General features: G+C 39.4%; 1 protein-coding gene across 2 annotated transcripts in view; it reads right to left on the minus strand.

Moving 5' to 3' along the window:
• Positions 1 to 22983, minus strand: part of gna11b (guanine nucleotide binding protein (G protein), alpha 11b (Gq class)) — a 28435-nt gene that overhangs the window by 4323 nt on the left and 1129 nt on the right. The window contains exons 2-6 of one of the 2 annotated variants that reach the window (XM_020713942.3): positions 8276 to 8460; positions 5809 to 5963; positions 3770 to 3898; positions 1443 to 1572; positions 1214 to 1367 (exon numbers count right to left, since the gene is read on the minus strand). In XM_020713942.3, coding sequence (XP_020569601.2) covers positions 1214 to 1367; positions 1443 to 1572; positions 3770 to 3898; positions 5809 to 5963; positions 8276 to 8460 — 753 coding nt within the window. Of the gene's footprint in view, positions 1 to 1213; positions 1368 to 1442; positions 1573 to 3769; positions 3899 to 4768; positions 4898 to 5808; positions 5964 to 8275; positions 8461 to 22983 lie in introns of both variants that reach the window. The other variant, XM_023951298.2, reaches the window with a different exon arrangement.

Consider the following 22983-nt stretch of genomic DNA (forward strand, 5'->3'; position numbering starts at 1 on the left):
TGTAATGGGCCAAAGCTTCCAGTGAGTGAAGCTGGGTTTAGTCAACGGCTGGATTTTGTTTCCTTCTGTAAAAACCAATGATCCACTGCTACAAGAAAGTCTGCTTTCTGTTCTACATTTGCCAATAGCACAGCTTCAGTTCCTGTGGGTTTTTCTTTCACTTCTTCTGGTTTATTTCAGATTTTCAAACAGGTACTTGGCTCATTGCTATTCCCCCTTTAGAGCCTTAGAAAGAGTTTAGATTCTGTGATCAATTTCTTTATTCCTAAAATGTTACGGACAAGAGTATTTTCTGCATTTTTAACTTTGCCAGCAGTTTGATTTTTTTTCTCCTCCTGTTTTCAGAATTTATTTTCTTTGTGCCACAAACGTTGAAATTCTAAACCGAAAGTTCAATCTTTAGTCCACAAACTTTTAGCTGAGGAAAAGAGTCATTTCGGGACTTTTAAAGAAAAAATGAGAATGGTTTTTGACAATGAAGATAGTTTGACCATAAAGCTGTGATCTGCAGACACTGCAAATTGAATTGCAAACTGTAAAAAAAAAAAAGAAAAGTTTGACACAAAATCATTCAAACTGGAGGAGTTAAGGTGCTTGATTACTTTTTAGGGTTCAGGAGACTATTTTGAGCAACTTATTATATTATTATATCACGGTTCACCTTTTCACTGATTTTTTTTCAGTGCAATTTTGAATGCTTTAATTTTCTTTTCTTTTATTAACTGTGCACTGTGTTCTGCGTCCTGATTGACTGTTGAACCTGTCAATCAATCTCCTCCTTGCAGCTTGCCACATTTACATAAATCTTCAATCGCAATCAAATCTTAGTTTTTATTCTATAAAAATGGACTTATCTTTCTAAGAAGTGTTATATTTTGAGACTTTAAGCAAGAGAGAAATATTGGAAAATGTTAATGTCTGTCTGATAAAAGTGTATTAAGTGTGCAGTGATGGGTTTTACAGCATTAAAACATCTAGAATCCTACTTTGAACTTATCTTTGGTTATTTTTAGAACGTAACCCCTGAGTAACCCTCTCTAAGCTCAAACTGATCATTAAAAGAACAAATAAAATAATGATAGCAACTTCCTGAAGAATAAGAACAAAAGTTTTATTTTCTTGAGTTAGAATTAAAACCAAAGCTTTAAATGTCAATCTGTGCAAAGTGATTCAATTAAAAGGCGTATAAAAACTAATATGCCAAAAATCTTACCATCAAATTCAGGAAAGTAATCAACCAAATGGGAGTAGGAGATCTTCTCCTCTAGGAGGTCCTTCTTGTTGAGGAACAGGATAACCGAGGAGTTTTGAAACCACGGGTAGGTTATGATAGTCCTGAACAGAGCCTTACTTTCTTCCATGCGGTTCTGCAATGAAAGGAAAAGGAAAATCCGGACGGCTCTTTTCTCAGCGCATGAAACGTGTGAAGAGCGTTCACTCACCTCGTTGTCCGACTCCACCAGCACCTGGTCGTACTCGCTGAGCGCCACGAGGAACATGATGGAGGTGACGTTCTCAAAGCAGTGAATCCACTTCCTCCTCTCTGACCTTTGGCCCCCCACATCCACCATCCTGACGGCAAGGTGAGGGTTCGAAGAAAATGCACCAAGAAAAGAATATTAGAAGAACCCAGTTTACAGCAAAATGTCTGAAGGAGCTGAGAGTTTCAGCTCAAATGGGTTTTGAATCCATCGGGATAAATTTAGTATTAAGCACTGCAAGAAAAAGCAGTGAGACTATTTTTTTTTTGGCACACATCATTTAATATGCCTGATTTACAATAAACTTTTTTTTTGTTGATTGTAGGGAAGGAAAAAAAAACAAATACGATGAAATCTTCATTTCTGTCAATGATACTTTCATTTGAAGCCTCAACCACACCTAATGGATTCATCCCTTTGATCAACACAACTTAAACTTCAAATCAGCTCTTAGGTGTCTAAAAGGTAAAAGCAAAGGTGCAGCTGGATTTAAGAAAAAAAAAGCAGGTTTGCAGCATGAAAAAGCTCTAATGATGTTAGGCAGGATTTCAGTGCATGCAGCCATAGGAGCTTTCCCCTCAATACTGATCTAGAATCAGTAGAAAAGTAAAGATTTTACATCAAAGATGCTGCAAACGTACAGAAAGAGATCTGCAGCCTGATAATGTGCAGTGTTTTCACTATTTTGCTTCTTTTTTTTTTTTTTTGAACGAATATCTATTAGACAAAATTCTTGTGTGCTCCTAAATAAGCCAACTTTAAATCTGATACTAGATCAGTCTGAACTGTTATTGAGCTTCAGTGAAAAAGGAAAGTCATGGCGCATGGGTTTCTTAGTCAACTTTTTCCTGGAGTGCCCGTTAACACTTGAAACAGATTTGGAGAAGACAAACTGGAAAAAAGAAGACATGAATAAGAGGATAAAGAAAGGGATGGAAAGGGACAGGAAGAAGAATAAAGGCAATACAGAGGGGAGGAAGCTGACAAAAAAAAACATAAAACTGTAGAAAGCATTTGAACTGTGAGCACAGTCTGTCACAGAAAGTGCTGATTTATGAGTCTGAGAGCAAACTTTCAGGAGCTCCACACTTCTCCTCGCTCATCTGAGTTTTTGGGTCCCCATTTCATTCAGGTCCCCCAATGAGGGAAAACAAGTTCATAGTATTGTTTTAATTATGAATATAAAGCTTTTAACCAAAGTTTCCTAAAAAGCTATATTTCCAGTTTATCTGAAGCCTCTGTTGCCAAAATCGCCTCTATATGGGCGTGGCCTTCGGTGCTGAGCTGAGTAGAGTGAAGAGCTTGACACAAACGACACAAACTGACGGCCTCAGAAACGGTGGAAATTGTTGAATTCACTTGCAGAGCAAATAAAATGAAAGGCCAAAAAGAAGGTGACTATTCGCACGTAATTTTCCAAATATGTGGCACCAGTGCTGAACTCCTCTTGGCCGCACCCAGAGACCCAGGACCCAGAGGAAGGGTTAAGTTTAGGTTTACGGGTTAGGGTTAAGCTGCGTTAACACCGAACGCGATTCACGTGGCAGAGGCGGTCAGTTTCAATGTTTAGTCAAAGGTACAGACGCAAAAATGAAAAGATATTTTATTACATTTGTTCTTGTTCACATGAAAAATGCCACAAATGCATATCAAAAACTCAAAAAACAGGATTTTCATCAGAGTGAGAGTTGAGAATTTTTTCTGGCCAAACTGCAGTTTTCTTAATGCACAGGTGCAAGATGTCAGATTAGGTGTAACTGTGGTTTCTGTAGAAACTGAATTAAAAAAAAAAAAAACTCAGCCAGAAACTCCAAGGCAGTGGTGCCCCCTAGTGGTGGCCCAGTCCATTGTAGTCACCAGAGACCCAGGGCGAATATAGCCCCTCCAGGAACCTGCTGCTCAAAATAACATTCCTCCACAGCGGCGAGGACGACCTTATTTCTTGTGACAACCGGGGAGGAAAGGAGGAGGAAAAGAGGAGATGCCCCATTTACAGGGACCAGGCAGCAAAATGTAGGACTTTGTGTTCATTTAGGGTTTTGCTCTGTGTGGGACCACGACTGTTGGTGGCAGAAGGTTAAGTACATGTTTAGGGATTTTGACTTTCAATTGAAGTGATCACAAGAAGATGTTATGAAGGTTAAGGGACAGGAATGAGAAAGAGATTATGGTATTTTGATTAATGAGTTTGTATATTAAGGGAATCATTTGGGGAAAAAATGAAAATACAGTTGATTGAGTCCTGTCACAGCACTGAGAAACACAGCCACTGAAGGGATCTTTTCTACCTGAAAATGATGCTTTGCAAGTCGAACGGGTACTCTATGATTCCTGTAGTGGGGATGCGCACCCTGAGTACATCCTGCTGAGTGGGAAGATAGCTGGGATCTGCAATACGATCCAGATCCGTAAGATAGCTACAGGCGGACAGTCAGGAAAAAGAAAAAAAAACAAAACAAAAAAGAGAGAAAGTGGGAAAAGAATGCAAGAGAACAGTTATATAAAGCATGGCAGGCAATAACCGCACCCCCCTGCCATTCCAGGAAAGTGTGGATGAGTCCTGTAGGAGAAGATTCAAATATAAAGCCATATTTCCCATAGAGAGTGTTAGTTTTTGCTACTGCTCCACCTGCACCGTCTGCATCAACCCATTTGATGTTGGCTATCACTGTGCAGCTTTGATTTGAAGGTGCACAAGAGAATACCAGACCTGCCATTCTTGGGTTACTGTGCGGTCAGTGAGGTGGCAGCGGCAGCAGCAGCAGCAGCAGCAGCACTACTAGTGTGTAAACAAGGATCGGACATGTGGTGTCAGAGATGGCAGGATTTGGTCTTCCAATTTTGACACTGAAAAGAAACATTTCCAGTTCAAATGCTCAACTGTGGCAGAAGACTACCATTCCTGGAGAATCTTTGACATCACTTCCTAATCCTTCTTTATCTGGTGCTTAGTGGCTGCTTCCCGCGCAGCATGTCCAGCCTTATGCTCTCTTCTGCGGCCAGAACCTCAGCATAGTTTAAGACACAAACCACTGATGTCCAATCAGATGAACTCTTGACCCTTTATTTACCTGCCAACTGGAATCTGATGAGCAAAATATACTCACTGGTTATATTACAGTTTATCTTCTAATAGTAAAAGCTCAGGCAAAACTCCAGTAATGAATTCCTCCGTTTTTAAATTAAATGAAATCTCTATGTGAGCTGGGTGCCTCCATACTGACAGTCATCCGTGGTTTATGTCTTTTAGCCATGGTGATGCTGCCGTCCTGGTGCCCTTGGGGTACCTGAAGATGACGTTCTCCAGGTCAAATGGGTATTCTATGATACCCGTGGTGGGAACACGAACCCTCAGCACATCCTGCTGGGTGGGAACATATCCCTCCGCAGTCAGACGATCTATATCATTAAGGTAACTGGAGATATGCATGAACAATGTGGAAAACATTGAATTAAAACAATTCAAAGACTTTTTTTTCTGTCTTTCCTAATTTGAACATAACACACACACAAACATATTACTGGCAGGCATTACAGACACGCCGATTAAAGGTAAAGTGCAGCTGCAGTACAGTAGGCTGCAAGCAGGGGGCGATAGAAAGTGAATGCACTGCTTCTGGCTGGTCAGCATAAATTCTGTGTTGCATACATTTAAATGAAATGTGCAAATTACAGAGCAACTTAACATTTAGCCCTCATCAATAGGTTTCATTGGCTGTGTCAGATATTGTTCAGCTTCAATGACTCATTTGTTACGTCACAAAGAAAAGCTGGCTCAAATGTTAAGAAGATTTTTGTCCAACTCTAAACTTTAAACTCATTAACTCAAAAAAAGAGAAAAATCACAATAAGGAGCACCTAATTATAGCATGCAAAAGGTCAAAAAGTAAATCCTTATTTATGTCAGGTGTAAAAAACAAACAAACCTTAAAATAAGGTTGGTGTGTTTGAAATTTGACAGCCATGACTGCCTGTTAACTAATGGCTATATTATTCCCTCTCAGTGTGCAAAGTGGCACCGCACAAACACACAACATCGACAGACAACTGGAAAACCCAAGAACATAACACACCATAAATAGAAACGAAAATTCATATTTTTAAGATCAGCTCACAAAAATCCTTTAAACATTAAATTTAGACACAAAAAAACCCAAATTGACCCTTTCAGATCTGATAATTCAGAGACTTTAACAGGATAAATATATTTTTTTTCTTTCCACATTTTCCCTTTTGCAAAAACCTAAAGTTGACCTGATCACATTTTTTTTCCATCTTGGACAGCAGTAGGTGTGTCCACAGACTTGAACAAAAGAGGCAGACATACTATTTGGTGGAGTCAGACAGCTGGTACTCTCTGCGACGGTCGTACGCCTCCTGGATACCCGGGTCGGCCCACAAACTTTTAATAGCTACGACGTAGTGCTGATCAAAGCCATTGATCTTCTCGATGTCCACCTCTTTCACAAGCATGGCGTTGGCCTGAAGACAGGCAAGCGAAGAAGGAGTGTGAGGCAGGAAATGTGGTCAAAGGAGGAAACATTTCCACATTAAAGGTACTACCATCAGCCTAGAACGGACAACTGCATTTTTCTGTATGACTTTTATTCTCATCAGTTTGAACAAGCAGGCGATTGTGGGCCCCTCCTTGTGTCAAAGTTTGCCTCATTTACCTGTGATATCAGCAGCTTTCTGAACTTTCATACAAAGTATTTAAGATTTTATTTGAAGAAATTACAAAATTACTTAAAATGTTTGACTTGAAAAATAGAAAGTACATTTTTTGGCGATCATTTAAAAAAAATACCGTATTTTCCGGACTATAAGTCGCCCTTTTTTTCATAGTTTGGCAAGGGGTGCGACTTATACTCCGCAGCGACTTATGTTAGAAATAAATTGAAATAAATACATTGTTAGCCCTCCTGTTATGTTCATTTGTGAGGAACAGAGATGATGTTCCTGGGTCAATTTGATGTATGAGGTATGTTAAGTGTTAAGAGTATGTTAAGTGACTCAGAGAATCACCAAACCTTTTTTTACAGTAAGATCTTGAAGGCTAACAACATAATATTCTATTTTCCAATGATTTCATAGATTCAGAAATGCAATTAAAATGACAACCGTTTCTACAAATACAGGATGAAAACAGAGTATTAGTTGGCCAATGATGCTTCAAGAAAGGAATAAATAAATATGAGAAAGAATTACTGTGAAATTATGAGATAAACATTCTGCTATGATTGTGTCATATGAGGTTGTGCAAGTTATTAGTTCTTGGTCTCAGATTTTGTCAAATAAATTTCCCGTCAAAATGCGACTTATCTGTGTTTTTTTCTACTTTATAATGCATTTTTTGGCTGGTGCGACTTATACTCCGGAGCGACTTGTAGTCCGGAAAATACGGTATCTGTTTTTAGACGATCAAGACAGAAAACAAATTTGTTTTGCAGCCTTTAATATTTGTATATATAAAATGTACAAGATTGTAACAGTTCCATCAGAGAAGCAATTTCACAAGAGCCTCCCAGTGCTCTCAAACTTCACCCTTCCAGTTATTTGGTTTAAACTGGTTCAACTGGTTCTGACAGAGCCATAGCACTCCTTCCATCAGAACATTTTCAGTAATGGATTTAAAAGGAAATCATTTCTGTTTCAGCTAAAGTATTAAAAATTCTGGACTAAAGTCTGAAGGTGGTTATAAATAAAGGTGCCTCAGCGCTGTGACTGATGTGCTCCACATCACCAGACTCCCCAGCAGGGACGTGTGGCTTCAGGTGACAGGAAGGGGTTAAGATGGGTGGTGCTGGAATGAGGTGAAGTGTTCATTCCATCTGTAATAGTGGACCCTGTAGTAGGGGGATTTTCAGCTCCCCTAACCCACTAGTTGATATGGGGGGTTCAAAACACCTCCACATAGCTGAGAGGTGTCAGCTCTATTGGTGATAAAGCGACAGGAGGCAAAATCAACTCAAGGTACAGCACAACAGGCCGAGAAAACCCATTCTCTACTGATCGTGGTACTTTCACGGTGGTGCATGATGTGCCCAGAACAAAGATCGCAGCCTTGCAATGACTATTTTATTGCAAATACTGGTAATGATTTGGACATTTGGCAAAAAATCAAGAGCCCACTTGCTGGAGAGAGGAAGTGAGCGCAGCTCTGAACTGCAACACTGCCGCATCCATTCATTCGCCCCGATGAAAGCTTGTTAGGATGTCCAGAGAAAACTGAAACAGCTATTGGCGGAGATCCTCAGCTTCCATCCCTGCACAACAAAGTCCTCTGAAGGAATGGTCTGCCATTTAACTGCTGCTACAGGATTCATGCGATTCTAATGAATGATTCCATCCTCACGCTTTGCTTAGATCATTTGTAGCCGTTTTGTTAAGTCGGTGCCTTTTTGATTAAGGGGTGGATTTGCTTTATTTACATATTAAACACATTTCATGAGCTTTTTATTTACATTGAACTGTAAAGTCAAGAACTTCCATTATGTTATTGGAACCATTTTACATCTAAGTTGCATTCTCTTCCCATCTGTTCTGCTAATTTTGGGCATATTGAGAGAGAAAACATAGTATAAATAGTGACATTTTGGTGAAAATTATGATTTTTCCTCATACGTAAAGCTGTTTAGAAAATAATTAATGCTCCGACATGTTCATGCTTGTAAAACTGTGCAGAAAAGGTTGTCAAAACGCAATTTTTGTGACTCTAAATGTCCCTTTTTTTAAAAACAATCCAAAACTAAAAGAGAAACAACATTGTTCTCTAGCTAGCGTCCTCCTCTTACCCTGTTCTCTTCATATTTGTATGGGATTTTGAGGGTCTCAGTGGCCCGGATCATGGCCTGCATGGAGGTGAAGATGTTTTGGTAAACAAGCCGGATGAAGCCCCTCTTATCTTCGTCTGAGTATCCGGCTCCATGGATGATCCTCATCTGTTTGATGAAGGTGCTTTTCCCGCTTTCTCCCGTACCTGAAAAGAGGCGGAGCAGAGTTGCAGTGAATGAACAAACTGGTCGAACAAATGGGCAAAGTCAAGCCATGTGCAAAGCCTGGCGTTGATGGTTTATTGTATTTCAGCTGTAAAGCAAAATGACATTAAAAAACAGCAATTATGGAAAAAACTAGAGAGGGGGGGGGCAGGAAAAAAATACACTTCAACCGTTTGCTAATATGTTGAAATAACCTTTGTGCTTTAAGCATAAATGTGATTTCTCACCAGTTTCAGTAGAAGGAATTGTGCCACGATTCCCAAATCCACGTTTACATCAAGCTACTAACTTGGAAATTTTAACTTAGCTGTGACGCAATATATGGAGCAGTCCTGTTTTACAAAGACCTAAACTAAGAACATTTCCACTGAAGGAACTGACCAAGTAATTTTTAGTGTACATTCTTGATAAAAGGAAAATTAAAAATCAAATCTAGCTTCCAACCATTTCTAGACCAGCATTTCCTGTTCTTAAAAAGCCCTATAAATTCAATCAGTTAGTTTAATGTCATGTGTGCACATGACACCCTAAACATGTTATGCATTCCAGTTTTTAGAGCCCCGGTCAGACCCATTTCTACCATAGCTAAGAGCCAGTGCTCCAACGCTAAACAAATGATTTATAAAAAGCACAGAAAACAGTGAAACAAGGCAGAAGTGACCAAATATGTTGCAGTTTGGTCTCGGTTTATCATGCAAACAGATTTTTATCCAAAAACATTTCATTTCTAAACCTTTCAGACATGAATTCTTCACTCGTCGCTGTAAATTCTGAGGCCAAACTAAAGGCAGTTTGCATCTTCTGAAATCCCTCTGTTAAAATTCCAAGCCTATTAGCTAAACTGGTTATGACGACAATTAAGTTAAACAATCTTCTTTGTCCTACAGCAGGAAGACTTGGCGCAGTTTGCAGCAGTGAGCAACTGCAAAATACTTCCCAGAGGATGAAGGAAACTCGAGGTGATCGTGAGAACATGCCCCATGTCGAAGAGAAAAACTCTGAAGTGTCAGAGAGCAACACCTCTGCTTAAATCTGGACATACGGATGTCAGACACACTGCCTGCGAGATACACAGGGATATGTTTAAGGAAACATGTTTCGATTCATGCCTTTTGAATAGCAAAACCATTCATCAGTGCAACAGGTTAAGATAAAGGAAGTTCTACCCTAAGGAAAAAATAAATTCTAAAAATACAGGTAGATTTCTCTTCAGCAGCCTGGATTATTGATTTCCTGACAGACAGAACGGTTTCAGGGCTGTGTGTCTAAGAGGGGGGTCAGGAGCACAGCAGGAGACGCTTCTCTCACCCAGAGGTTACGCTCGACTTTCTCCTTGAATGTCAAAATGATGGACAGGATTGTAAAAATACTCGCGGTTGTTATCCTTTGCTTTCAATCTATATTTGCTTTTTTGATGCCACGGGGACATATGGTACCTTTTCTAAGCAATAGTTTGTTACTATAAAAAGGAATATAGAACAGAAAGGTCAATATGTCTAGAGACAGACATTGTGCTTCCAGATTTGGGGGTTTAAATCTGGATAAATAAGCAAATAAATTATTATTTTTTGAATATACTTAGTTCCCACACCCTTCATCCACAGCTGGGATTTATTTTTTATTTCCCCAGTTCCATTTGACAAAACTATTGCCAAGAAGTGGCTACAAAAATGTTTCTAACACGTCAAAGGCAGCGGTAAGTTTTCAGTCACTCCACAAGTTATTTAAACACTTAAGAAAATATTTGGAGTTTGAACTCTCTGCAGTCAGGTTTAGCAGTTTCTGTTTGCTCTGTACACTTTAGACTACCGGTGCAGTTTGGTGGCTGTGCTGGCCTGGCACTGGCTGAGACGAGCTAGAATAAAGAGAACCACCGTACTTCGACGTTAACCAGAACAATCAAATCCTCTAAAACAAGAAAGAAAGAAACTCTAAAGTCCTGCGACGTTTCTTCAGAGTTTTTAAGTGAAAACGTCGTCAAAGTGTTGAGACGACTCAAACGAAATGAACAGTTTTTTTGCTCTGGAATGCTGCAAAACTGTAAAAAAACAAAAAGTTGCTGAAGCTACTAAATATAAAGCATAACACGCACATTTAAATAATAAAGCAAGCAGGCCTTCAGTTAGAGGCTTCCTCTCTGCATGCAGTAGGCGTGTCCTGCACACTCAGTGCTTCTTTGCTCATAACGTATCACCTAACTGAATAAATGCTACTCAACTCATCATTATGGGTCCCATGTATGTTTGTGTGACAGAGGGGTGGGGCGGTGCTGTTGGGCCTAACCCACATTTCTTGGCCTTCGGTGAACTACATCCTGCTAAGAAATGCCACCCTGAGGCTCTGAAGAAAATAAGCTGATGGCATTCAGTCCTCTGTGATATCAAAAGGCATCCAGCAAATCTATAATAACTGCAAAGCTGAAAAGGAAAGACGAGGTGGGAAGAAAAGAGAAAAAAAAAACACACACACACTCATCTCGCCACCACCTACATTCAAGGTTTTTGAAGAGCAGCCATACTTCCGTTTCCATAGCAACCCCTCCTCTGTCTCCCTTGCTTTTCGCTTCGGTGTATTTTTTTTCTCTCCCTTCTTTTTATAAACCCCTCCCATCCGCCCCTTCCTTCTCCTCTCTTTCGTAGCAGACAGTAAATATAACCGAGAGCCCCTCAGGCCTGCTCTGTGCTCTTCATCATTTGGTGTACCACAGAGAAGAAGGGCCCTAACCTCTACCGATATTTTGGGGTAGAAGCAGCGATGAGGCCGGCAGAGGGTGAGGGCACACGGCTTTCCTTCTTCATGCGAGAAGAAGAAAAATCTTTAAACTCACACCTCTTCGAGTATCTCTCCACAGCGGGAAATGACCCCTGTCCAACTCCCCAACCAACAAAATCACATGAACGTATCCCTGCCTTGCAGTGAGGGAGACACACCAGAGACTACAGCATAGGCAGGCGAAGAAGAAAAAAAATGATTCTACAAACACACATACACACAAGAGGAAAGTACAGAGAGTGTATTCTTTGTGAGGGGCTGCAGTGGAAGTCACTGCAGCCTGCTCCTGCAGAGAAGCAATAAGATCACTTCTCAGCTTAATGTCTGATTTATTTCTCGTGACCCCGTCACAAGATCTCCCTCTGCTATGCTCTCATAACCATCATGTCCCCCTTTGACCAGACAGCACACTACGTGCGTCTCTCTTCCCATTTTTCCTCCCCAGATCACACCAGCGTTTAGCCACAACCATTTCCATGCCCTAACCAACTCTTCCATTAATCCCCCCCATTCTACTCTGCTCCATTTCACCCCACCCAACATCCCCTAGGCAGGAAATATGCCTCTCCATTCTCATCCCTCTCTGTCAAGAATTTTGGATATTCATAACTAGAATCCATCCATTCTTTTTTGGTAATGACCTAGAAAAAGGAGGTCACCTTTTAATAGCTCACTCACTACTTCAGCTTGATATTGCTTTCTTGTTCTAAGCAGCTGGGAGTGTGAGGACGCAAAAGAACGAGAGCTAAGACGATATCCCAATGCAACTGTGCGAGGTACACTATGCAGCCCACACATCAACGCCGCGCTGATGAAAGGCGAGCCTCGGCGAGGAGAGAAACCTGCCGACAATAAGTTTCCAAGCCAAGGTTGTTCAGAAAACCCAGACTAAAAGGAAATAAGAATAAGAAAAAGAAAAAAAAGAAAATTGAGAAATTGATTCTGTCACGTAAAGGCGCTTAACACATCACCTGTACCCCTACTGATCTTTCATAAGCCTTTACATAACATGCCTGATGTCGGCTTGTGACACGATAGCCAACAAAGGTGTCTCCATTGTTTTTGATTCAGCCGTAGGTCGCCATAGTGTGAGGTATATTTGGGTCAACCGTTTACTTTATTATGCTCCTATAAAGTAATTCTGTGTTACAGCTGAAAACACGGCCACATATTTCAGTTTAACTCCTTTGCAAAACTATTCCTATACATAAAATGTTATCAGAAAAATTGCACGGTGGAAGAGAGAAAAGAAAAAAATTTGATGGCTCATTGGGATGAACACTGGTGGCTTATCTTTGTTTTTAAACTGGTCCTGCCAGTGAGCATGAAATAATCCTAGTCATGCATGGACTGCAGAGGTTAAAGGATGACCAATCCTTAAAAAAAAAAAAAAAAAAAAGGACTCAAACAGGTATTATATTTCTGTTAGGACTTTGGAAAACTACTCATGGATCACACTCACACAAGATGAGCTAAAATCCTGTTAACTCTTCATAAAAACTGGCCTCTTTTAGGAAGACAAAGAAGAAAGACTGAGTCAAGACAGCCTTGAGCAACACAAGACACACACCACCTGCTTAACCAACTGTGGCCACACAAGGATCCTGTGGTCTACCTCAAGGCACGGATGTTACCTCCACTGTGATGGCCCATTTCTTTCTTTCTTCTTCCTGCACCGACCTAAGCAGTGAAGACTGATGCTTACAAGAAAAACAGCAAAGCAGCTACTGTTGCTTGCCGTCAGGTCTATTGTGTTCCTCGCTGTCAGTATTTGCTGCTTTGTGCTGATGTCTCTGCATCTGCTGAGAGCTCCACATGCGTGGGTGTTGGAGCTCTAAAACGAACATGCATGCTGAGGCATGCGCTGCACAAAATGCAGTTTCTCACAAACTTTGGCTTTGACCACCCCGGGAGGGCCTTATCCGCTGAGTGAGCTTTCACTGGCAAGTTCTGGTTAAGTAGGAGTGGGTGAACCAAAGCATGAGGGGTGGGGGAAAAATATCCAAATGAATGAGTTGCAGCAGCATGCATGTCTGCAGATAATGCCAATTGCAATAAACCTCAATGAATACAATTGTATTTATTTATTTGAAATACAACTTTTTTGTTTTTTTTTAAATAATCAGATTTACCAATTCTAGGAACACCAAAGGACAAAAGGTGAACTGTCCTTTTTTTTTCCTCAGAGAGGTGTGTGCTCCCCTGTGGGCAGCAGCTGGTGGGTGTAAACAGCAAAAATGTCATTGTGAAAAGGCTAGTAATACTCAAAGTGAAAGAAGATGCAGATTGTGGCTTCATCCCGTCTAGGGATTGGGGTAGTGGTGATATATGGGACAGTATCCCTCCAGCTTTTTCACTCTCACATCTCAGGAGAACCAGCAATGACCCTTTTTAAGAATGTGAGTGTGTGTTCATCTGCGTGATCAGAGCTGTGCAGAAGACAGAGGCATGAGAAGGACAGTGTGTTCAAGTGAAGATGGGGAAAAGGTGCAGGAGCTTTACAGCAAAGAGTAGCTTCTTCAATGGAGAACAACCATTGACTGTATGAGAACTGGAACGGGTGACCCCATCCTCCTCACAGTCCAAATAGGAAGTACCTGCCGGCTCCAAGAAGCCAAAATCCTGTAGACCTCTATTGAGAAATAAACAGCTATTATTCAATCATTCTAATTGTCAGATTAAGCATTCTTACTCTACATTTAACATGTTCTTGCAAAAGAGACACATTTTGTCATGATATTTTTTGGAGTAGTTCTTCAAGTTATAAACTGGACAATAAGAGGCCTCAATAAAAGTAGGCCCCCACACAAATTTGAAATGTTTGATTGACAGGTCCCCTTTTTTAAATGGTAGGGGTGTTGACTTCCAATGAACTCACTCCTGACTGGCGAGAGGGGTTGCAATAGAAACAATGTTTTAACCCTATTCAGACCACTCACTACTCACTGACGTTGCCTGGCTCCAACATGGCGGCCTCCTTATTGCAAAAAAATAGGCGGCTGAATTGACTTCATTTCATTGGAGCAGTTATTAAACTATTTTCTTAAGAAAAAATGTGGATATGAAAAGTTTACTGCAAATAAAATGTCTCAGTTTTTAAGAGAAATGTACCAAATTATCAACCAACTTTCTCTGACAGCAAACGAGTACATTCAGTCCACTGTTTGTAATAGTTCTTTTTAAAGACAAATGTATTTGAATGCAAGTGGACCTGTTAATAATGTAAAATTAATGTCTGCTTTCCACTATAGGGTGGCATTGAAAATTTAAAAATTTAATTGTACAAATCAAAAAGTGAATGCCAATGGTCAATAATAGACCAACACCTTGGCTTGACTTATATGTTTTAAAATTTCTCTTTAATGATCTTAAAAATATTAAAATAAAAGATCTGCCATAAAAAATTACATTAAAATCATTCATTTAAACTGTAATTTTATGGATTCATTCAATTTGTAATTTTTTTTAAACTATTGGGTGCTTCTTGCTACTAGTTTAAAGTTTTACAAGTGGAATGTCAATTTAAAGCTCAAAAAGACAATACTAAAACGGTTGTGTCTCTGAAGTTACTTTAGCCAGAATGATTATTCTTTTAAAAGAAGAAACAATAGAAGATACCCGAAGACACAGCAAAAATAACGGTGATGATACCTGGGTGATATTGGGAGGATTTAACTATGACTTGTGACAAACAAGAAAATTATTTAGGACAAAAAAAAAACTCTAGAACTTGGGGCTCAAAAGACTTATTAAGGATATTTGGAAAAGGGAGGTGAAGTCTTTAAATTTTCTTTGTTAGACCCAAAGCTAAAGGCTGTCAGTGTAATAAGAAATTTTCTTTGTCGTTATTTTAAATCAAAAAGCTGTTTAATGAGCAGGATGTTGGAGCATCCGCTTACCTGTCGACTTTCACCAACAAGTTTTTGCCAAATATTTTGTGGGGTTTTTCTTCTTCTAATTTTTTTCCTTAGTGCCTCTTTTATAGAAAGTTGTAAAATGAGCTCATGCTTTGTCTTGGCTGTTTTTAGATCACAAAGACAGAAAAGAATGATTGTTATTTCACAGGACTAGAGTCAACAGCATAACACGTTCTTTTGCAAAAGTAGCTTGATCATTTCAAATAATTCTCAATTTTTTAAGCTACTTCGACAGTACATACGAGGTTTGATGCGATTTCTTGTCTTTAGAAGCCATTTCTCAGTGCACTAAAGCTGGTAAAGTTTCTCCTCTCAGTAGAGTGAGGCTTTCATTCATGTTTAGTTAGCAGGGTTCCTAAATAATTATCTGATTCGTTTGCAAGTCCAAAAAAAGCCAAACTGCAGCACTGGAACTCTCAAAGGGCCTCAGACAGATGCACCTAATCAAGGTTTTTTCTGGTTTACACGATTCCTCTGGCCTGAATGGATTCAATGTGTCAAGATACCCAAGAGCTTTTTTTTTTCTTATAACACAATTTGGACTGTGGCTTTATACCTTTTCAGACTTTCTAATGTAAAATAACGGGCTGAGAAAAATATTTGAGGGATCTTTTTTAAGTCTTAAGGCAGTTTTTTCAAAAAAGAACAACGAAAAAAGTCAATTTAACATTTAGTGTTGGGTCAGACTACTGCCAGAAGATTTTAGCAATATCTGGCAAACCACATGGCTTCACCGTCCACTGGCACTGAGCGAACACACACACACATATGCAGGCACACACAACACACCCTCTGAGGAGCTGAGCTAGAACATCCTGCCATATAAGAACAAAATAAGAAGGCTTGGCAAGAGAAGTAAATTCAGCAATAAACATCCAAGCCTAACCTCTGATCCTGTCTCTGGTTCAACCACACTGTTCCTGTAACAAGACGTTCTACGGGCTCAGAAAACAAGCAAGAACAATCAAATCAATTAGGACTTCAAAATGATTCCATCAGACGATAATTTGCAACAAAATGCTGTGTCACACCAAGCCTCTGACCAACTGTTCCACCTAACTGCTATTACATTAGATGGTTGTAGCACTAAATTCATGCAAAGTACTAGTACTTTTGAGGCTAAATGCTACAACTAAGACACAAATGTTGCATAGGAGGTGGATGCCAGCTACTTTTTGGCCAGTTTTACAAGAGCGTAGCATAAAAAAAACATTTCAAAACTGCAAGATGTTAGCTTTTAAAAGTTAGCTTTGGTACGTATGTTCATGCAAAAGAAAATAAAAGAATCAAACCTAAAACAACTGAATTGGGGGTGGGGTGGGGGTATATATTCCACATACAGGCTCAAATCAACGCGCTTCATTGCAGGGTGTGGAGTGAATCCATTTAAACCCAGCAGAATTTGGCAAAAGTAAAAAATAATAATAAAAAACTCATTTCAAAAGCTGTTTGTTAAATGCAATCTCACTTGACTAAAACACTCCAGCAGTTCATTTACCCAAAGCAGAAAAAGGCTAGAGGTCCTGGTCCGATGTGTTTTGACCAAGTAAAGCCAAACCACTTATCTGTGGAGCACTAAATTATCAGTATGGCCCGATATGGCACTGACGGCTGAGGCAAGCAGCACAGCTTTCTGTCTCTGAAGGAGCTGTTAAAAATATAACACCATTTTTGTGGAAAATATAGCCAAAACTTCTATTTCCTGTCTTCCATTATTTCTATATTTTGGCTTTAAGAGCAATAAAGGTGTGACCACGGTGTATGACGATAAACAATATCTTTTAGCAGTCATTGAAATTCATTTTTCATTCATTCATTTTCCATTCCGCTTTTTCCCTTCGGGGTCACGGGGCTGCCGGAGCCTATCCCGGTCACTTGTGGGCGAAGGCAGGGGACACCCTGGACAGGTCGCCAGTCTGTCGCAGGGTAGAATGTCCTCAATCACACACCGATTCACTCTCACACTCACACCTAGGGACCATTTAGATTAACCAATTAACCTATAACCATTGAAATTATTTCCTTTAAGTCTATAACTTAATCTCCAAAGAAGTTTTATTTCCCATTTAACAAAAATGCTTCAGGAAAATGTGGGGAACTTCTAGGAATTTGAGTCCATTAAAGAAGTCCAGTAATAATACCAATTAGACGTACAAAAAGGCTGTTAAGAGTCTTGGTGCTTTCCCAACATTGTGTTGCATCACCACACCATTTGATGGCACCGTTGCAGGCACTTAGTGGTTATGTGAAGCAGCATTGATGGGAGTTAACAGTGCGATTAATGACTGAAAACAGATGTGGACAGGAGCAGTACAGGATCACACATGAGGAAAGTTGAGCGCTTATCACAATAATGGGGGAAAAAAAAGATTTTTTTAAATTAATTTACCAACAAAAACTGTGGTACAGAGGTCGAGCAGGTGACCTCTAATCAAAAAGTTTGATTTCCACTCTGCCTGCTTGGCTTGTGTGTCGAAGGGTCCTTGGGCGAGACAATGAACCCCACATTACTCCTGGAGGTCTGGATAGCTCCCTACATGGCAGCTGTGATGCCATTGGGGTGTGAATTTGGTGTATGAATGGAAGTGTGACTGTATTTATCAATAAGAAAATAAACCACAATAACTGCAGTTTTATGGGGAAAAGGGGGGGGGCATCTTTCATGTTGAATTTTTCAGCTTTGTTAGCACATAAAGCCTCCTCCCACAAACAAAAATGACCCCCATCAAAGTCTAATCAATTCTGAGGGTTTGGGTAATATAGGGTGCCAGGACGATGGCAGAAATTAAAACCTGAAATTTGGACAAAGCAAGTTGCCTGACAGCTTCTTCGATGATAGAATAAGTTCTAATAATTTCCAAGCCGGATGTTGGACAACAGTAATTCCCAAGGTTTTCCATGTGCAGTTCTGTTTTCCACAGAGATGAATGTTAGCAGTGCAATCAATTCAAATATGCATTAAAAAAAAAACTTTTATAAATGTTAGTGCTGGGTATTAGCAACAAAAAAAAATGCTAAAATGTATTTTATTATATTGGGTTAGATTACATTTAGATGTAAAAAAAATTAAATTTAAACTTAGACTTATTCGGTTAAGAAAATTATTTTCACTTAACTATTGGTGTAAACCAAATTGAAGTCAAATGTTCATTATTAAAATTAGATTTTTTTATGTAAAAAATTCTTTTTGAAAAGTTCTGGGCAAAAACAATAAAGAGAAACAACCTTTAAAGTTGAAGCCATTCACTGGGCCTACACACTAAATCCCATTGTGATAATCACCTGTGCACTACACATTTCGCAAAAGTCGGCATAACCTGCGATAAATGGTTACATTAAATGTTTACACATGTGCTAAAACGGCAGCTTAAAATATTTAAATTAAATGGAGCCCATTATACATTTGATCATTCAGATGGACCCCTTTTTATCTTAGATGCCCCCCTCCTATGTAGACAAGGGTCATTTAGATCAGTGTTTTTCAACCAGTGTGCCGTGGGAGATGGTCAAGTGTGCCGTGGGAAATTGTCCTCATTAACTGATCTAAAAACCTTTCCCATCTCCAGGAAATCAGCTCTTTGTTCATCCAAACAGGCCCTGAGAACACTGAGTAGTTAGGAATATGAAAGATCATAAAATTATTTTTTCTTTGTGTTTATTTGATTCTATTAAAGACATTTTGATAAAAATGACGGTACCGCGATTTGGCTGCAGCTAAAGCTGTTTGCGGCAAAGTCCCGCCCCTTTAACTGTCTCCGCCAATCATTCTTGAAGGCTTAATCGCATGTCATCAGTCTGACCAATCAGAAGTGGTTAAAGTCTTCACTTCCTTGTTCCAATTTAGCTCAAAAAGTCTCTCTGTTCTAAAAAAAAATAGCAGCTAAAGCTCGTCTTTAGCGGTGTAGCTTTCCACAGAATCCAGTATCAGACCGTGGAACAAGTGAACAAAACATTGAAGCTCAGAGACGCTAGTCTTTCTGCCCTTTTGCGGCAGTTTTCACACTACATCTTCCATGATGCATTGGGTTAAAGGGACAGCGTCTTAGCGTACAATGAGTTGTCCTTAAACGTCTTGAAACCACAACAAACACACATCAAACCGTTTTTGAATTTTCTAACTTTTATTTCATCTTTTTGAAAAAAACAGCTACAACTTCCTGCTTTTTCTGCCACAATTATCACAAAAATGCACGTGAGATTGCGGGGGGGGGGGGGGGGGGGGGGGGGCTGTCGATCAATACAGACTGAGTTTTTTTTTTTTTGGGATGCTGGTGTGCCGCGGGGTCTTTGTCAGGGTTAAAGTGTTTTGTGGCCTCAAAAACGGTTGAAAAACACTGATTTAGAGTATAATTTGAGTTATCTTAACTTTTATTTAAGTAAATCTGTTGCAGTAAAATGGAAATAATATATCACAAGTTGTGTCTTCGTCACAATATTGATCACTAATCTCACAAATTGTGAGTTTTTCCTCATTTTGTGCGGCCCTGGTGATGCATCGATACGGAATGTTCTAAGTAAAGATCAATTGAATAATCCAGCCTTAATCTAAAGTGGAGCAGAAACTCTCACCCTACACACAAAATCTAAACACCATTCATTTTCTTTTTCCATAAAAAAAGGGTAAATGTTACATTCTGGAACTTCTTCTGGTAAACTTAACAAAAAAAAAAAAAAAAAAGAGCAACTACATTTGATTCTATTTCTTCTGGGAAAAGTAAATCATTGGAAATCCTCCTGTCATTTGCCTGGATTTAAAAGAAGAGAAACCTCTAAGAGCCCTCCTCTGAAGTCCTTTTTCTTATTTATTTCTTCTATAATAAAATAGCATGTAAAGCACTTCAGTGCAAACTCTGGTGTACAAAGTACTTTTCAAATCAAGGTCCTTTGAATGTAAAATCATGGGGAAACTTCACAATTGTAATTAGTCAAAGACACTTAATATTTTTTGGGATAGATCCACCAACCATGTGCATGAAGATCTTTGAAACATGAAAGGGCATCCACTGTGACACAAATGGTTAACCATTTAGAAACAGAAATCATCTCCTTGCTCCAGTGAGGTGTGGAGAAGCAGGCAGCGCATTGAGGACTCCTAAAAATAATGCCCGGGGATAATAAGAGTCAGTGACATCTCAAAGTCTAAGAAGCAGACATGTTTAACCAAGCTTATTAAAGCCTGGACTAATCTCCTCTTCCACTTCCTTATCCAGGCATCTACTAAACAGACTTAACCGACATAGAATGATCCACTCACAACATCCCTGATTGCTCTGATTTGCTTTATGCTTTCACATGTACTTTTATAAATATGTTTGTGCCATTTAAAAAGCATAGCATGGCAATATAAACTTTTTTTTTTTTACTTTTTAAATATTTTAGTGTCAAACCACCAATTAATGATCCGTCATTAAAGGCACAAGTGCTATTTTACACCATTTTAAACCTGCAACCACCAAAAACCTGCTCCATCTTCCAGAACAGACCTAAAAGTGTACGGCGTTAAAACTAGAATATGCCCCATCAATGTTATGGCTTTGCAGTGGCCTATTTCACTGAGCTGAGGTATTCAGCAGGGAAATAAAAGGAGACACACATGTCAAATAACCAGTGCTGCTTTGGTTCGAGAGAAATTGGAGCAAATGATTTGAAGCTAAGGATGCAACCTAGATAATACTAATTGTCCTAAAAATGGATACCTGCTCCCCCTCCATGTACTACATGCTTCTGTGAGTGACGTGCGTAAGAAGTTGAGAGTTAGCATTTTAGAAGTTGCACAGATAGAAGGAGCACGATCAAGTAAAAGTGCATTTGCGATAAATCATGGCCCACTGTTCCTTTGTGTCCACAGCACTATGTATCAATGCAGTGCAGGGCAACTTATTCAACAGCAGCTCCCACCTGCCCACACACCAGCTATAAAAATAGCTAACCTACTCAGCTAGACTCCAGGATGAGGGGGCAAATCCCTCAGTATCCTGGTCTTTTGGAAGCATTTTTTGGTGACACTAGCTGCAGATGAAATGAACAACAAAAAAAGCTCATTTATCAAGAGTTGGCCAGAATTCAGGGACCAGGCAAGTCACCTTAAGATCTTTCTTGTAGTATTACTGGCATGCAACCCAAAGCTGCTGCATCGCTTTTAAAACTTTAAAACTTTTAAAAACTAAAGCCATTACAGGAAAGATGTAACCAACGCATAAATTAGTGAACAGCAGAAAACGCAAACCGAAGTGGAAATCGGCGTGCAGCTGCCCAGTTAGCTGCAGCCTGATATAAACCCTACAACCTCTAATGCACACTTTGACCGTGTTTACCAATGCAAAAGTCATTAACGACAGCATTATCATAATGCACTGATTGACGAAGAGTGTTAGGTACGTTGAGAGGGGTGGCAGTAGCTCAATGAGTTTTACGGCTGGCTGCCAAAGTTGGCTTAGGGTACGAATCCCAAGTATCCATAGTTGTGTCCTTGGGCAAGACACTTAACTTTACATTAGCTTCAGTTGGAAGAAACCACTAATTCACTGTGGCTATTGTATCTGGTAAATGACTAAAAAGAAAGAAAAGGAAATTATTGTTCGTTAGCAGCCAACAAATTTTAGCCATTATGCCAAAGAATGTTACAGGACATCGCCTGCAGTGCTGCAAATTTAAAGAAGTATTTTAAATATGATGTCATTAATACAGCCTTAACATACTCTAAATTCTTAAAATGTGTCTTTTGCCATGTGTCTGCAGTGAAATCCAAACACAAAGCAGCTTTAAAGCAACAATAAGAATGAATTGTGAGAAGGAAAAGAAGTGAAAACCATAAAACAAAATGCAATACTATCTACATTACTGCAAAAAGGCACACAGAGACTGAACTCCAGAAAGGTACTATAAAGGACAACAAATGTGCAAGAAAATGCACTAAACAAACAGTTTGGAAATCAAAGACAATTGGAGCAACCATTCACCATTTGCATTCACAAATTTATTCCATTTTACTGTTTCTGTGGTTTCTATTTAGGCCCAAAAAAAAGTGGTTTCGTTCAGAGTTTACAAAGATTGAAAGCATTTGTATTTGCTATAGTATTTGTTTATGTCAAGTCATTAACATGACAACACTTTACGGTAAGATTGCTTAACTTCCAAATATGCAACTCCACAGGGACACAAGCTTACTGGCAGATGCAAAGAGCCCAAAAAGTATGTCCTGAAAGAACCCATCCTCTGGATTTACCTGATGCATGGTGTATATTAGAAGGTATAAAAAAAATACAAAAGTGGGGAGAAAAACACTTAGTACTCACGTGGAACTAAGAATTAGACGTCTTAAACAGAAAACACTGAGGAATCATAGCAGCATATGTGGCAAGACATAATTAACGAGCAAGCTGCTACTATAAATAACAACAAAAAAAAAATCTCAGCTCGTATTAATATGATCAATGGTTGTCTTGTATTTAAAAATTAGAATATGCAATATATTTATGGAGAAACTAAAGGGACATTATGGATTTGCCCATGGGCCCATTATTTCATAATGCGGCCATGGTTGCTGCAGACACCCGCATGGACAAAGCAGATCCAATAACGAAATGTAATCCAGCAATTTACAAAAAATAAACAGCTCTTTATTTTTGGCAATCATGGCACATTGCCTTAGATTTATTAGGATTTCTTTCTGCTGCTTCTTCTTCTTCTTTGTTTTTTAGCTAACACACCTAGCAACATATTAGCTAGCAATGCCAAGAAGGCCTAAGACGTTGACTACCCATGCAGCAGTGACACACTGACTCATTTGACAGTTAAGAAATGCAGGCTGATCAA

The sequence above is a fragment of the Oryzias latipes genome, chromosome 22 (genome assembly GCF_053564925.1).
Source record: "Oryzias latipes strain Hd-rR chromosome 22, Olatipes_Hd-rR_3.1".
NCBI classification, from domain to species: domain Eukaryota; kingdom Metazoa; phylum Chordata; class Actinopteri; order Beloniformes; family Adrianichthyidae; genus Oryzias; species Oryzias latipes.